At 33.5% G+C, this 17,812-nt stretch overlaps 1 protein-coding gene and 1 pseudogene across 1 annotated transcript; one reads left to right on the forward strand and one right to left on the reverse strand.

Moving 5' to 3' along the window:
• The first annotated feature begins 1,861 nt into the window (after positions 1 to 1,861).
• On the forward strand, positions 1,862 to 14,033 carry LOC120143940 (annotated as a pseudogene).
• A 581-nt stretch (positions 14,034 to 14,614) lies between these two features.
• On the reverse strand, positions 14,615 to 16,999 carry LOC120143941. Its single transcript, XM_039158130.1, has 3 exons — positions 16,572 to 16,999; positions 16,139 to 16,504; positions 14,615 to 15,251 (listed from the first exon to the last, which is right to left on the reverse strand). The coding sequence occupies exons 1-3, from the start codon at positions 16,893 to 16,895 to the stop codon at positions 14,760 to 14,762; spliced, it is 1,182 nt and encodes a 393-aa protein (XP_039014061.1). The 5' UTR covers positions 16,896 to 16,999; the 3' UTR covers positions 14,615 to 14,759.
• Positions 17,000 to 17,812: the final 813 nt, after the last annotated feature.

A 17,812-nucleotide genomic window follows, 5' to 3' on the forward strand; every position in this document is an offset into this window, starting at 1 on the left:
GATCTACAAGTGGTGGAGATGAGTTAGAAATATGTTATCTCGAATTATAGATTGCTAGAAAATATCCTCAACTCAACTAAGAACCAACTTCTCCTTGACTTTGGTATTAGAGCTTTCTCCAATTTCTTTCACTAATCACAACAAAGGTAGATGAGTCACTAACTTATTTAGGAGCTTAAAAAGAGGTTAAGAACACTTTTAAGGCTTAAATTTATTAAAAATGACCTGGTTTAGCAAGTGTTTCTAAACCCCACTAAACTTCCACCTATGGCCACCATGACCAAAGCTTGAGTTTGGGAACTTGAAATAAAGCTTGAGGTAAGAAGATTAAGATTCTTACCCCTAGAATCCCAGACAAAGCTTGCTAGACCATAAAGTTGCCACCTTTCTCAAGGTATAAGGGAAACAAATGGGAGTTTGAATGGGAGAAGAAGACAAAGGTGATGAAAAAACTATGAAGCTTTTCTCTGTTGACATCATCGCTCTTTAAAGGAATTAAACCTTTAAAAGAGTTAATGGGTTAATTACCTCCTTGGTCCTTCTAACATTGGTTACCATTAAAAATGCCATTTTTAATTCTAATTGGATTCAATCCAAGACCAATCCAATTCCCAGTTGGACCAAGTTTTCCTATCACACTAATGGTTAACCAAAACACTCTCTATTTAACCCAAACCTATTAATTCGGAATTTGAGACGTTACAAATCTAAAATAAAACCCTTTGACTCACATTAAAATTAAATTATAATAATAAACTAATTATTAATATTTAAAAAATAAAGATATTAAAAATCTAAATCTATATTATAATCAAACACAAATGTTTAAAAATATGTCATCATTCACAACGAGACATAATTTGTTAACTGTTCCATGCAACTGTAAGTGATAGAGTTAGTGAGTTACAATTAGAAGATGTAATAACAAAGGAGATTATTTGGGGAAGAAGAAAAATAGTGGAAAACAAAATTAATAATTGTTAGTCAATAAATTCAAAATCAGCCAAATATAAGAACGCTCAGGTAAGGGGATGAGAAGTGAGAACATTCACACAAAGAGAGCTGCTAAGTGCTAAGATGCAGGGATACAGGGTAAGTGGCCGGTGACTTTTTTTGAAAATTTAAAATGATTTTATATTTTAAATTATTTTATATATTTTTATTAAAAATTTATTTTTGCTCTTTAAAATTTTATAAAATCAAATTTGACCTCCTGAAATTTTAAAAATTCAAATTTATTCTCTTAATATAAAATCTTATACCCGTCTCTCCTAACATTCCATTATCTGCCATTCTTATGTTAAACCAGAAAAATGATTTCAGCAGAACTCAACTCCATCTAATGGTTTTTAAAAGATTTCCATGTTAAGCTATTTTCTATTTATAGAACGTCAAGAGTACACATCATAAATGTTAAAGCACAAGCAATTATAGATGACTAACCTTATTATATTTCCAGAAATGATCTTCAGGAACCTCTAGATCTTCATTAGATTGGATTCGTTGAAACTCAGTTTTTTATCAAACAAGATCTTTAGATAAATGTTTTCGTTGTCCAAAGTCTACTATTAATCTACATTCTATGAATTCAATTCTATTTTTAAGTTTTCAAGAAATTTCTTTTTTCCTTTTTCATGTTTAATGAAGTCTTGAATGAAATCTATGGATTCAAGTTAAAATTACATTAATCCTAATTAATCCAAATTATAAGTAGGTCTAATTTAATTACAAAACCCTATCTTTTTCTCTAGAAATACAAATCAAATAATCTTACAAGTTTCAAGAGGCCGCTCCTATGCGTCATCTTTTTATCTTGTAATTTGAACAGCTTTGTTTGTTTGTTATTGTCGCTGATTAGAAGGAAAAAAGAAAAAAAACTTACACAGTAGAAACCGAAGCAGAAAATGGGAGTAGCTGGCTTCGTTCTTTGCAATGTCGCCGCCTCCCATTTACCTCGCATGCATCATCCCTCCGCCGTCCGCCAGGTCTCCTCTTTTTTTTCTCAACTCCTTTACTTCTTCTAAATCCAAATCCAAGAAACTGCAGCTGTTCCGTTCTTCCTTACTAGTTATATCTTATTGTTTTCATCAGACGAGTGGTGCAGCCGGGCTTAAGAATTCCACCATATTCCGAAGCAAGGGTCTCATTGGAGGCCAATGGGTTTCTGCCCATGATGGAAAGACTCTTCAGGTTTCAATTTCACTTTTTCCCCGATTTCTTTTGGGTGTTTGTTTCCAGATTTTACTTGAAATTTCTTTTTTGTTTGGTGTGTGATGGCAGGTTAACAATCCTTCAACGGGAGAAATCATAGCTGATGTTCCCTTTATGGGAAGGCAGGAAACTAATGATGCTATTTTATTCTGCATACCAAGCTTTTAATTGTACCAAACACTTATACTTCCACTTCTCTCGTTTATTTGATGTTATTTGGTTTGGGTTTTTCATTGAACTTCTCTGTCACATGGTATTTAGAACTTTTTTATGATTTACTTCTCATATCCGTCTTTTCGCTTCTAAATTGACCATTTCTAAGTTGTTTAGGATGATATTTCTGCTGCCTGTTTGAGTGTCGCTGCTTATGATTGTATAGTGTTATACTACAGGGAGATAACCACGTGTAGAAGCGATGGTAAAATAAGAGAGACCAAGATTTTGTGGAAAACCCTAAAAGTAAAAATCCACCCGCAGAAGAGGAGAAACAAGAGGATTTGTGACTTTGCGGGGATAGACTAATTTTTAACTCTAATCCTTAGTGCCTATTTGTAAGTTTAATTGTTTGATTACAAAAGAAACTTGGTTAGCAAGAAATCTACTTGAACTGTGTTTACTACTCTTAATCAACGTCAAATAATAGAATTATAGTCCTGCACAGATTCAACATGTGTGGATCGACCCCTGGACCTTTGCCCCCACATATCCCAGTTTTTCTTTTTATTTTATTTATTCGCCAAACGAGTTGCACCGCGAACTTTTCAGACCAAATCAAATGGAATTCGGGTCACAAAATTCTAACATAAACCACTTGGCTTGTGCACTAGTTACTTATTCTTTCTTTAGAATTGGTTAATGAATCATCTACTTATGGAATTGTGGCCTTATCTGGCTTTTACCTTAGTCTGTACTTTTACTTTTGCTTTTGGAAGCAAAAAAGGTGAGCTTGGATACAAAAGGACATAAACACTGCAAAAATATTTACTGCTATGAACAATAAAATGTTTGATATTAGCTTAGTATGGAGCAATCATGTTTCAATGATCAATACATGTGCATTTAGTTCAAATAACGGAATGTGTCATATGAGCTGGTCAAATTAAAACTTTTGCATTCATAGGTGTTATTATGTATACTATTGAATTGAAATTGTATCGGTTGGTAGTTTTGGCATACTGAGGTTCAAAGTTTTCTTGGGTCTGAAATCTAGTTTAACTGATTATCATCATTCCCTTTTTTTCGTTGGTCATAGCTTGGAGTAAACTCACCGCTACCGAAAGGAGCAAATATCTTAGAAAATGGTATTACCTTTTTCTTATAGTATCTTTTTACAATACATTTATATTGAACTTTGGAATGGTTAACCATTTGAAAAGAGAACCATGCTCTTTTTTTGTGCATGATTTAACTTGAAATATTTTGGTAAATGATTATAGCTGATGTATGCTTAGATTCTGACATTTATTTTCAAATATTGGAAGATACATTTTTCTAGCAAAACTTGGGAGTTCAATCTCCTGCTTTTTGATTAAAAATGGTCCAGACGGACGGGATATTTGTAGCTTGGAAATTTAAATGCTTATCTTGTTTTAATGGCTGACACCCAGAATTTAGTTGTTTGGTTAGACTGAACTAATCATTCTTTCAGGTTTTTCGATATCAAATAAATCATTTTTTCTTTCAAATGCTCTTTTAAAGGTATGATCTTATAATGTCCCACAAGGAAGAACTTGGTCAACTAATAACATTAGAGCAAGGAAAACCTTTAAAAGAAGCCATGGGTGAGGTATTCATTTGAAAGTTCAGTGTTATTGAATTTAAGCAACTGATTTTTACTCTTAGTTGTTCATCATTTGTCAACTCTGATGCACAGATTCAAATTATAGGTTAATTATGGAGCCAGTTTTATTGAACTCTTCGCAGAGGAGGCCAAACGGGTCTATGGAGATATAATTCCGGCTACTCTAGCTGATCGTCGTTTGTTTGTTTTAAAGCAGGTGAGGATGAATTCTTCCATGTTTAATATTTTGATTTCTTGTGCAAATTTTAAATAATCTCTCAGTTATGTTTTGATAGTGTCTTCTAATGGAAATCTGATATGTTGACAATAATTTAAGGGGATAAATTTGTTGATATCACTGTTAAGAATTCAGTTTACGTCTTGCAATCTTGTATCCGTACAAGGAAATATAAATTATGTCCATTCTGTATTTGAAAGAAGAAACCAACATATAGGGAAAAAGGATAAGAAGGATAAACATGAACTAAAGTCATGGGACTTGGGAGAAGTTAAATTACTTCAACTATCGTAGTTACCTTTATAACCATGAAAGTAGATGTACTTCTGGAATTGCATAGCATCTGATGTCATATGTGAATGTCTTGGATGATCCTTTGAGATAAATTTTAAAAGGGCTTGGTATCACTTTTAATAGTACTATGGTGATAAGTAGGGGTGTAAATGAACAGAGCGTTCGGTGAACTGTTCGTGAAGCATTTGTATAACCTTTGTTTATGTTCGTTTGTTAAGCTAAATAAACGAGCATGAACAAAAAAAATTATGTTCATTTAATAAATGAACGAATACAAACAGAGGTGTATTCGATTCGTTTATGTTCACGAGCAAGCTCGTTTATGATCTCCTTTATAAGCTTGTTTATGAGCTCATTTATTAACTTGTTCATTTATGTTCATGAACAATCTCGTTTACCCGATTATCCTTTTCCTTTTATTTTTTACATTTTAAATATTGGTGAAGATAAGGATTAAATAGAACACATGATAAAAGTTGCATTTTAAACTATGAATTTTAAGGAGTTTAAGCACCAGTGGCTTAATTTTATTATTTTTCTTTAGCTTGCAAATGAAATTAAAAATCGAATATATAAACGAACGATAAACAAACACTAAAACAACGCTAAACGAACACTAAATGAACGCTAAACGAACATGTACATGAACACGTTCATGGACATATATACGAGCGTGTTCGTAAACAATAAATAAGCGAACACGAACATTACCTTGTTCGTTGAAGCTCGATTCATTTAAAAGATCACCAAAGTGATTTTATCACTTGTGATCCTAGATTACCAAGTTTGGTGCAATGTTCTAAAACACTATTGATCTTCATGCCCGTCCCAAAAGATGTGGAGCCCTATGCTACTTTTTAAAATGAGCCCCCTAAAATATTTTATAATAGACGAAATTGTAAAATATAAAAATTTATCATATTATGATTGTTTCTTACAAAATAAAAAAAATCCAAACATATGAAATTAAGTTTTTTTTCACTAAATTTTCTTCACGCACGTGTACAGGAGGAAAAATATTTTTTTTTTTGGGTTAGCTGTTTTTTTTCAAAGTGTGGGCCCTCCAAATTTTGAGGCCCCGTGACGTGTTAGAAGTTACACTTGCTAATGGATGGGCCTGCTGATATTAAATCATTGTGTTTGGTATTGCAGAGAATGAAAAGATCACTGAATATAAAGCACATAAAATAATCTTATTATAATAACATGATTCTTTTTATTGAATGAACAATTTTATATGATAAGAATTCATTTTTCTAGAGAATTAAGCCAGTTTTGATGAGCATAATACAAGGTTATTGAGAAGTTCAAATCTCATGCTCAAAAAAATATAAAGATAGAAATTTGCTTATAGAAAATAAAAATTTTGAGAGAAATATATATTAGGCAATACTTCTCGGGGAAATGTGTATTAAGATTTGGAAGATCAATCTCCTTGATGATAAAACCTTCATACTCTTTGGGGATATAGATCACACCACAAGGTCTTGTAGGATTTTCTTGTTACTACCAATTATTCTGGTTACATCATCCTTTTTTTTTTTGATAGGAATAGAAGGTCTCATTAAAAACCTCCCTCATAGATAGCCCTTTCCCAACAGAAAGGATCCACTATTGGAGGGAGGAAAAGAGTGCCTCGTTTTATTGCTGAACGAATGGTTACATCATCCTTGGTTTTTAAGAGGTCACCCCATGTCAAGCACCTCCTTAAAATCCATGAATCTGTTGCCTATGACTGTTGATCCTGGTGGAAAATCTCTCTAAGTAATCAGATGGATAGGTTATGATTAGCTCATGTGCATTCAAGAGAACTGAAGTTGCATGCTCTAACGAGCAGGTGCTATCTTGATTCTGCCCCAACCTCGAGGGAAGTCTAACTAATATTCTAAAGAGGAAGGCATTATCAATAAACCGTACCTGTCATTCACCAGCTTTCTGATCATAGATGTGGTGTAATCATCCTATTTATACAATCCTCCAATATCCAGAAGTTTTGAGGAGTTTTGAGAAGCAATTCTCAGTTATAAATTTCATAGGTGAATAGAGGGCATTCACACAGGAGAACGGCTTTTCTGCTGCTTTAATTTCTTTCCTTTTAACTATTGTTGTTAATTTTTTGGCTTATAGAGCAAATGCAATAGAAACCAGTTATATATTAGGATATGTTGGTGACTTGGGTTTTGACATAGCTTTACTACGCTTCTTACTGCAAACAGTTAGTGTTAGATTTATTTATTTCAAAAAAATTCCTTCAGTATTGCCTTAATATCTTTTTGGCAGCCTGTAGGTGTTGTTGGTGCAATTACACCCTGGAACTTTCCCTTGGCAATTATCACTAGAAAGGTGGGTTCTATATGTTGAATTTTTTGTCATATTATGTTACCATTCTGCCGAAGAACTAAAATGTTCCTTTTCATGACTATATCAGGTTGGCCCTGCCCTCGCTTGTGGCTGTACAGTGGTTGTAAAACCTTCTGAACTTACTCCCCTCACAGCTTTAGCAGTAGCTGAAGTTGCTCTTCAAGCAAGAATTCCACTAGTAATTCTTTATTCATTAGTACTTTTTACAAGGTTTTATTGTGCAACAAGTTCATGTTGCAGTGTCTTAGCATGTAATGTTAATTGAAAGCTTGTTCTGGAAATGGTAATTCAAAGCTTGATCTAGAAACCAATTGGACCGTTAATTGATTTCTATAATATAAATAGATGGTTTCACACTTAAATACATACATGAAAACATATGCACATACATTTGTATGTCTGAGTGTGTCATGCATGTCCAGTTTTGTCATCTGATAATAACATTTACTTTTTGAATTATCATGTCTTGTTCTTAATTTAAAATGTAGATTGATTTGGCAGTCTTGTATGCATGGACAACCTAGAGTGCAGGATAAATGTGCTTTTAGGTTATCATTGGTTAGAGATGGACAATGAAGATATAATAGTTGAGACTTGAGAGAATGAGTTATATGTGACCTTACTGTATATTTTATTGGGTTTGATTGTAACTTTTTATGTTTATTTATGCTATTTAGATTATGTAGGTTATTTTATACTAATTATTATTTACTTGTTTTCCACACATTAGGGCTTTGGGATTATATTTGATATTTTATTAGGCTTTAAGTTTAGCTATAAATACTTAAGATATGTTAGTTTCAAGGAGGTTTTACTTGATGAACTAAGGAATGAAATAAACTAGTGGCCTGTTTGGAAAGTTGGATTTGAGTGAAAATTTCTGGATTCAGTTGAGTCCGAATTATTTGTCTGGAACTCTGGATATCAAATGAAAAAATGAATTTGGATTTGTATTTGGAAAATCTAACATCAATTTTAGATAGCCAAATCTAGAATTTGAAATTGTTTCTTAAAGTGATAGTTTACAAAACCTATTTCTTGGCTGCATCTTCCTTTTCTTTCATTAATTCTACGTGATGATAATCAAACTTGTTCCGTTATGTAAAATTCAAATTTATCCTTAATATATATATATCTTACAACAATATATCTGAATTATCTTTCAGTTCAATATTTTGTATTTGTGCTTTATTAGTATTATAATCAAATTCAAGATGTTATATACTTAATATGAATTGTGATACATTAGTAATTTGTTTATGAAGCTTTTGGCTTGTATATGCATTTATGCCATTTTCATTTTTTGTTGTTCATGTTTTGATTATTTTCCAATGTTGTATGTCGTATAATTGGGCCATGCCAAAAAAATGTGTCTAACTGACAATATTCAATTACTCTCATATCCTTCTTGTGCCTCGTTGTATTTTGTGTCATAATTCTTTTCAAGATGATATTAGATAAAGTTTTTGTTTTATGTAAATTTCAATACATTTTTCTATTACTGTTGTGTTTATATTATTTTTTTGTTTTTTCGTGTTTTAATTATTAAATGTTGGGCTTAAAATTATAAATATTACGAATTCCAAATAAAGGCAAAAGTTTTATTTAAACCCAAATCATAAGCTTGAATTTGAAACTTTTTATTCTTCCAATAAAGAATTTTTAAAATTCTTTGTATTTGAAATTATAAATTTCAAACATAAAAAAATCGAAATCCAAATTTAAGTTTCCCAACTCTAGTCTCTAAACGACCTAAGGTTGTTTCTGGTATCTTAGGTTTAATAGGAGGGATTTGGATTTGAAATTTATAATGAAGTATATGATAATATACCACTAAATAAGAGCATCAGATTTATTTCCAATTCATGGATTTTTACGATCACTATTTAATAGAAGGGATTTGGATTTGAAATTCATGAATTTTCCATAATCTCACGTCCAAAGTTTAGAGGGGGCCAAGGTACATGCTTGCATCCCTGCTAGCAGTTTCCATACAACCATGTGCTGTAATGAATAAAATCCTCTCTGAATACTAACAAAATGGTTAATGAGCAAACCAGCCAGTACTCGTAGCCTGTTTTAATTTGCATGTGAACATTTTCAATGCATCTGTAAGTAAACCATCAAGTACTCTTCCAAATTGTTGACATCGAAACAGCATGGTTTTATTTTATTTTACTACATGCACTTGGTGCTCTTACTATTGTTTCCATAACAAAATCGGTGCCCCTGCTGCGTTTTATTTTTGTCCGTTCGGATTGCTTCATTTGTTTTTATAGTTTTCTACTTTTCGATCTTGCAGGGTGTTCTGAATGTGGTTATGGGGAATGCTTCTGATATTGGTGATGCTTTACTTGCAAGTCCGGAGGTCTTCTATCCTTAACATGAAACTAAGTTGTTTTGTCACATGACGTCACAATTGATTTGCCTCTAGAAATAAAGGGCTGATAATTGACAGAATGTCATTCGTTCCTTTTTTATTTATTTATTCAGGTAAGAAAGATCACATTTACTGGCTCAAAAGCAGTTGGGAAAAAGTTGATGGCAGGTGCTGCCGGGACTGTTAAAAAGGTATGGATGTTCTGGGAAATTGATACATGTATATAAGTGCTAAACCAATAGGATCATGCAGTTGACTGCTTGTATTATGGATTGTTCTAGATATCACTTGAACTTGGTGGTAATGCCCCATGCATCGTCTTTGATGATGCCGACCTGGATGTGGCAGTTCAAGGAGTGGACGAGTGGTAAGTTTACACTTTGGAGTAGCTTTGATATGCATTGACATCATTTCCATTCTCATCCCAGATATTTCCTGAGTTCCACTTGTAACTTGTAGTGGGGCTACAACTACCATTCTGGATTTTGATAATTGTTACAGGATCGAAATGATTATAAAAAATAAAAGTATTAGCAAAATCTGATCTAAAACCCAAAACCTTCTTGGAATTCAACCTGATTCGATCTGGATTGACTCAAAAGGTCGATGACCCAAAATAAATAAATTATATGGAACCTGAAGTGAACCAAGCTCAATAGGCCCTGAAAGTGAAAACCATCCAAAACATGATTGACATGAACCAATGCACCTGAGACCTAATAATCTGAAGCAGAATCTATCTGTAATTCAGAACTGAAGTGACCAGAAGCTATAACTACCCAAGTCATAACCTTTGAAGACTGCAAATGAATGAAACAGTGACACTCTGGCTGGTTTAAAAGCTTATCAAGTTTTGCACGATTTTCTGGATTGATGAAAATTGGCAGTAATATGCATTTTGCTCTCCTGTCCAATGATATGTTTTGTTTGATCCTTAACACAAGCATGTAGTGTTGTCTTTGTTGTATCATTAACAATGCTATGCAATTTGCAGCTTGCATCAAAATTCCGTAATAGTGGACAGACTTGTGTTTGTGCAAACAGAGTACTTGTGCAAGAAGGTATGAATGAAACTGTATTCAACATTTTCTATTGGTAATTACTTTTATTTTAATATGTTTCTTTACAGTGAGAAACTTCGACTGCATTTGGATCTAGAAAATACATTTTGTTTTCTGTCCCAATATCATTATTGTATAAATAAATTTCTCAGTGGTCAACTTTTTTTTTCCAGGTATTTATGAGAAGTTTGCTGAGGCTTTTTCAAAAGCTGTCCAGAACCTGCAAGTTGGAGATGGCTTCACCGAAGGTGTAGCTCAGGTAGCTAGCCTAGGCCCTTTCATATTCTTACTATTCTTGCGAAATTGGTCTTGACATTTATGTGTGGCTAGTCTATACATTTATGTTTCTCAGTATTCAGTTTACAAGGATAGTTATTGATAGAAGTTATATTTTTCTTTTTCTTAAAGTACTGTATGGAAATAGAAAGTCAAAAAGATCTGCACCTATATTTGTGCCACTGCTAAGTTGATTGGAGCTCGTTTCTTTTTAATTATATTTAACAAGTGAATTTGTCTTAAGGATATTAATTTTGATTTAATATACTTACCTATCAGGGTCCACTTATTAATGAAGCTGCAGTGCAAAAGGTTTGCTTGCTTTTAATTTTCCAGTTTTTATATACTACCATAACTTCGGTTCTTTTGCTTTTGGTGAATTTTGCTGCTGTCTTTTATCTTTGAATTTTTCTTTTCCATAGGTTGAATCATTCCTTCAAGATGCTCTGTCAAAGGTTTGTCTTTTAGCTTGTCAACAATTAACTGCCAATTGTCGGAAATAAGTCATTGAATATGTTGTGTGTTTTGACGTTTTCTCAAGGAATTGTAGCATTAAATATTGTATTCTGTGGTTTGCATTTTGACTAAGAATGTGTTTATTAGAAAACATGGGGATGTTGCGCCAGTTGATGCATGGATTGATGTTTTAGTTCATAGATTGCATTCTTTGTAGTACATTTGTGAAAATTCTCAACACCTTCAAAATAAAATATATATATAATTTTTTATTGCTATCTGCAATATGGTGCTTGCTAAACTTCTTAACTGATTATCATAAGACCTAGGAAGCACAGACACAGGCACACAATACATGTACGGCAAGGCACAAACATGGGAACATGGGAATTCATAAAAAATTAGGACACAAGGTCAGGTATAGCAAGACATGGAAATAAAGAAAATATTCTTTTATATACAATAATGCAATAAAAATGTATAGTTGATACTTTTCAGTTAAATATTAACCTTTAAATAGATTTTCAATTTTTTAAGCTTATTGTTGGATTTAAAAATTTCAACCTTAAAAAACCTGTTACAATCAACTTGCTTTGATTCCCTATTTGGGATCATGTTTTGGCTAGGTTTTGACCATTTTTTATTTCATTTTTACTTTTCGGCCTGTCCTCTTGTGTTTAACACGTATTGTATTATGTTAGAGCCATTGTGTGTCAGACACATGCCTGAGCACTCCCTTAACAAAAGTATACGTGCTTCATGGCATAACACTTTTTGTAGTATACAACATTCAATTTTCTGTACTCCCATTGTAATTCATGGTTCTCTATGGTTTTGCATGCTTATTTTCACCACTTGATTTGAGCACGATTTAGAGTTGCAATTCCTCGAGCTCATGCCAAAACCACCTTCTCGTGTTAAGGAATGGCTATATCTATATTTGCCAACTTTTAGCTACCCAAACCTGCTTATTTATGGCACCTGCTGTATAGTATGTATGCGTACACATACACACGTATATTATATGATTTCATAATCTCTTAACTTCTCCCTCTCATACTTCCCTGTCTCTTCTGGAAAGCGTTTCTAAGTTTTGTTACTGGCCACATACATTTTCTTTCCTGTAACCACTTATTTATCCCGTGAACTTATTGACCATTGATTTTTTGAAGGGAGCAAAAGTCATTCTTGGAGGTAAAAGACATAGCCTTGGAATGACTTTCTATGAGCCCACAGTTGTGACTGATGTTAAGAGTGACATGCTATTAGCAAGGTACATCCTCCAAGATATGCTGACATTTCACGTTGGTTACTGCATATGAAATGATTGTAATTTCTTCATGCTTTTGGAGAGTATTATAGTATGGTATGACTCTTCATGATGCTATTTTAATTAACCTAAATAACATTTTAAGGGAAAAATAATAATTTTGTTCTATTTGATTTTTTGATGGACGTAGTTTGGGATGAATATAATGGGTCCAACAATTCCACGCTAGTGGAAATGATTGTTAACTATAACCTTTTTGAACCCTTGAGGAAGAAGTGTTATGGATGCCTTCATGGGCAAATATCCCTGATTAGAATTTTTTTAGCATATTATTGCAATTGGAAGTTTTTAAATTTTGTTTCTTAGTTTACAAGTCCTTAATTTTAGTTTCTTACTTTACATGGATAAAACCCTATATAGCTCATTTAAGAAGACAGTTCATAGTAATATACTATTAAGGACTTGAAACACAGACAAACTAGACTATCAACTTCTTCGCAGCAGCGATGATATCGACAGCATTCATGCAAATAAAAGCTATCTATATTCATGGACTTATGAACAAACATGCACAAAGTGATTCGAGTCAATTTGGTGTCTAAGTTACTTTGTGTACATGTTTGGGTGCCTTGGTGATATATATGTTTGAGTCAAACTTCTTGTTTTTACCATTAAATATAATATCTTGTCCTATATATGTGGTCATGTTGCCACGTCAACTTTGCTGCATGACTCTGTCTTTGTATTTTTGTTTTAGATTTATGAGATGCATGTCAATTTGTTTCATGTCAGAGAGGAAATATTTGGACCCGTGGCCCCTCTTTTGCGGTTCAAAACTGAGGAAGAAGCTATCCGCATTGCAAACGACACCAATGCAGGTTCATTTTTCAGGGTTTATTGTTGTCTTCAGGATAAGCTAATCCATAGTCTTATTAAGTTCATCGTCATTATGTTTTTTTTATTATTCTATTAGTGTCTTTAGGTTTAGAACAATCTGTCTACCAAACCTTATCCATCACTATTGGTAAAATTACTTTATTAAAAAATTTGTCATGCACTACCTCTACTAGGATAATATTATACAGTTCGATTTATCATACCTCAGTCTTTGTTGCACATATTAAGGGCTAGCTGCTTACATATTTACAAACAATGTTCAACGGACATGGCGTGTCCCAGAGGCTCTCGAATATGGGGTTGTTGGTGTTAATGAAGGAATCATTTCGACTGAGGTGGGTCATATTTGCAGAGATTAACAGAAAAGGAAGCAGCAGCTGTAGATTAAAGTTATTGTTTGTTTGTTTCAATTCAGGTGGCACCATTTGGAGGTTTCAAACAGTCTGGTCTCGGGCGAGAAGGTTCCAAGTATGGGATAGATGAATATCTTGAAGTGAGTAATCGGATATTAACTCTGCATTTTTCTCCTTGATCTTCTTTTTTGCCTTGGTAAAAAAGCAATCTTTTATGTTTATGCAGCTCAAATACGTGTGCTTGGGAGATATGAACAGAAACTGAAATGCAAGGTTTACTAGGTTGCCTGTTTATGATATAAGCCTGGAACTCGAAACTGTACAACATCAAGTGGTTTGTGTTGCTAAATGGTCTGTTCACAGAATTTAGGTAGCCCTTGATGCCGATGTTGAGAAAGCAATCTGAAGCTTTTATGGTAAATTTCTTGCTATTAAATTATATTTTGTTGTTGACTATTTTATGCGTGATTTCAGATTGTGTGGTGGCGGCATATGCATTGAGTGATGCATATTTTTTTTTTTCATGGAACCTTCGGTTCAAGTAGGATCAAGACTAAACTTTGGGGTAAATATTAACTAAATAAAGGGGCTCAAAATATAATTTAAAAATTAAGGTTAAGGTCTAACTCCTTTAATTTCAAATTTAACAGGGATCTGAGAAGAATTTAAACAAAAATGAGGGTCAATATTGAATTTTATTAAAGATAAAATTGTCTGGGATTTGAGGAATATTCTAACCTAAAAATTAATATCAATTAATCTTACATTTCAATAATCATATCCCTAAAATTGTCCTATAGAATTCTTTTTCTGTTATAATATTAGATATAATTTAACTATACTTAACCATTTAAATTGTAATTACTTTAATTTAAGTTCGTGAAGTTAAAGTATATTATTTAACAAATTAGATCAATATAAAAAAATGGACTTGTAAGATCATTTTTATGAAAACAGAATATGGATTTAAAACATTATACATCCAGAAGAGAGAAGATAATTGAAAATGAAACAAAACCGCCCACTCCAGAAGTACTGAATTTATAACATATTTATGAGATTAAAACCAAAGATGCATGATCCAATCAACCCTACCCACCAATATTTTATATGTTCATGTGATGATGATGATGTTAGTTTGCTATGGTGAAGTGGAAAAGATTAGTGAAGGTCAAGTATATATTAAGGATCAAAGATATCTGCTGGAGGAATGAAGGAATCAATGGAGAGTCCCTGGACATTGAAAACCACATCATCGATGCCCCAAAATTCTTCCATCCTGCTCCGGCTGTGCTGCATCGACAGCTCCCCAAATCGGAAGACTGTCACGATTGACCTTCCTTGGTGTGCTATCAACACTCCATCCACCTCCCTGTAGTCCCCGATGCTGCTTCCGATGGTGGTTTCCCAGTAGGCACAGCCACAGGCATTGTCACCTTGAGTTTGGACTCTGGTCAAATGGGAGTCTTCCAAGTATATGAGCAGGCCGCTCTTTTGGGAAAAGTAGCCGTACAAAACGTGCCTCATCACCTCCGCCGGCCCTTCATTCCGTTCCATCACTGCCGCACGATCGGCACATACTTTGAGTACGAAACAATCCTCGTCGCCTATTCGTTTCTCCCCCAAGCATTGCGCTTTCTCGAATAAGCTAGCTGTTGTCTTTGGATCTAGCCCCTGCATCCCACTCAACCCAATTAACTAAAAATGTTCATAAAAATAAATACAATGCAATTTGTTAATGCCCCAGGAGCCCATATGGAAAAATCTAACCAAAGTAAAAGTAGATGATATGAGAATAAGTGAAAAACAAACAAATGAGTAAACAAAAGCAAAAGGCAGAGGAAAATAATGTAAGTGTATAACAAAGGGCAAAAGCAAAAAAAGCAAAAGGAAGATGGAAATAGTGAATGGTGTGATGAATGATCAGATGATGTCAACTAACTTACATTCATCTCTTTCCTCTGCATAAAACAAAACAAAAAGAAATTCTGTCTGCTAAAGCATTACACAGTTTCTCCCTCCATCCATGTCACTCATATTACATTTCCCTTGGGATTCTCGCATATTCTCTTTCCTTGCTTTTCAATTCATTGTTAAGGACCTAATATATAATTAAACCATAAGATTCATAACTCTAATAATATTGCATGTTTAATTGGTTAATATTAATGCTACCATGATACCTTAGTACTAATACCATTCAATCAAATTATTCTTAAAATTTTAAATTATTATATATTTTAGATATTAATAAATTTAAATTTATTTTCAAGAAAGAGTATATTAATAACATTAATATTTTATACAGGTGGACACAAGTAAAATTTTAAGACAAATATAATTAATTAAATAGATAATTATTTAAAGAAATTTTAAATTTTAAAATGAGCCTATGCTAATGATTTTAAATAAAATATATTTTTTCTTAATAATATATTTTTAGTTTTTTAAAATTTTATGGGTTTATTATTTCTAAAATTGCAGAAGTTGGTCTAATGCAGGTGTGTAGCCATAAGGAATTAATGAACAGAAAGGAGAAATGGAGTGGGTAGCTTAGGTACCTGGATAATGCGGCGCAAAGGACGTTGAGGACCCTTGGCAGCATGGGTGCCCAGCCAAGACGTGTGTCGCCAGACGGTTTTACCGTCGCTGCCGGCGATGACCTTGTTGCCTCCCACAACCAGCTCAAGAGACCACATCTCCGGCTTCATCTGCCAAACCACGAAGCAACCACTCATATATTCACTCCTCGTCCCCAAACTCTTCACCATGCTCTTCCCTTTCCCCGACCCCCTCGATATCTCCGTCTCGCAACACACCATCTTCACACTCCCCGACGCGTACATGTTCTTCCCACCGCACCGCTGCTTCAAGCACCCCGCCGCCGCCAAGTACTGTTGTATAATGTAATGCGCCGACGAGGTTTCCTGTTCATATTCGGTTAATAACAAGCGATGATGCAATGAAAAAGGAAAAAACAAGAAGGAAACTTACAATGGGAATATCTTTGAGGCGACTGTGATGTGTCGGGTGGTTAGGCAGCGGAATAGGGGCGAGAGGGCAACCCAAAACGCCGAGCAAAAGCCTTAAATCTTGCCTCTTGGCCGCCGGAACATTACTGTAATTAGACATCGAGAAGTTATTGTTTGTGGCCGACAAAGACAATCCCTTTTGTGTCCGAAACCATTCTCGGATGGCCTCCCAAGAGCTCTCCTTCTTGTTCCCTTCGTCTTGCATTTCGGGGTCCACAGGTCCTTCCATTAATGGCGTCAGGGTCTGGGTGTAACAGCTCTGCTTCCTTCTTGTTCTCGTCTCCATTGATTTATGTCTTCAAAGAGACTGCGAGATATATAAAAGATTAAAGACACTGATAATGGAACCAAATGGGGAATTTTTTTTATGGCAGAGTGAGAAAAAAAGGACTGCTGAACCGTTCAACCACAGAGAGAGAGATGCTAATAATAAATAAATAAAACGCAAGCACACTCGCATGTTGCTGTGTCTTTTTCCCTTCTTGTTTCTTATTTTAATGGACAAGTACAAGAATTAATTGATATTAAAATGGTGAAATTTAACCCTCTAGTATTTATTAAAATAGTTAGTTTAGTTTTTTTTTTTTTTTTGAGTATTTTGATCCAACACTTTATTTTAATATAAAAAGACACTCAACGTGGAGTATTTTGACATAGTTATTTTAGTTATTTAATATATGATTAAATAGTTGTTTTGATCTTTATTATTTTTTTAGAGTATTTTGACTATTAATATTTTAGGGCAAAGGTTCCTATTTAAGAGTGATAATTGTTTAACTAATGTTGTTTATCCATACATCTTCAAAGGTCAAAATACCCTAAAATTAAGAGTCAAATGACTATTTAATTAAATATTAGAAGTCTTTCTTTGATATTATACCCATTAAAATATAGATATTGATGAGGACAAATGCAAAATGTTTATCAAAATTTTAAAATTTAAAAAATATTATTATTTTTTTAAAAATACTGAATTATAAATTTTTGAGAATGCAAAATTAAATAATTAAGAAAAAATATTTAAATTATATAATTTTTTTTAAAATATAACACAGCTTTAATTCGTGTCCCACGTGGAGTCCTTTGTGGGGCCGGTATCGCCTTCTATCTGGAATGAATTATCAGAGGTTGATTCGGATGAGCTTTCTTGGAAAATGAAACCATATCTTACACCACATGGGTTAAATATATGAATTTTCGGAA

This window comes from Hibiscus syriacus, unplaced genomic scaffold, assembly GCF_006381635.1.
Source record: "Hibiscus syriacus cultivar Baekdansim isolate YM2019G1 unplaced genomic scaffold, ASM638163v2 tig00110865_pilon, whole genome shotgun sequence".
In the NCBI taxonomy this organism is placed as follows: domain Eukaryota; kingdom Viridiplantae; phylum Streptophyta; class Magnoliopsida; order Malvales; family Malvaceae; genus Hibiscus; species Hibiscus syriacus.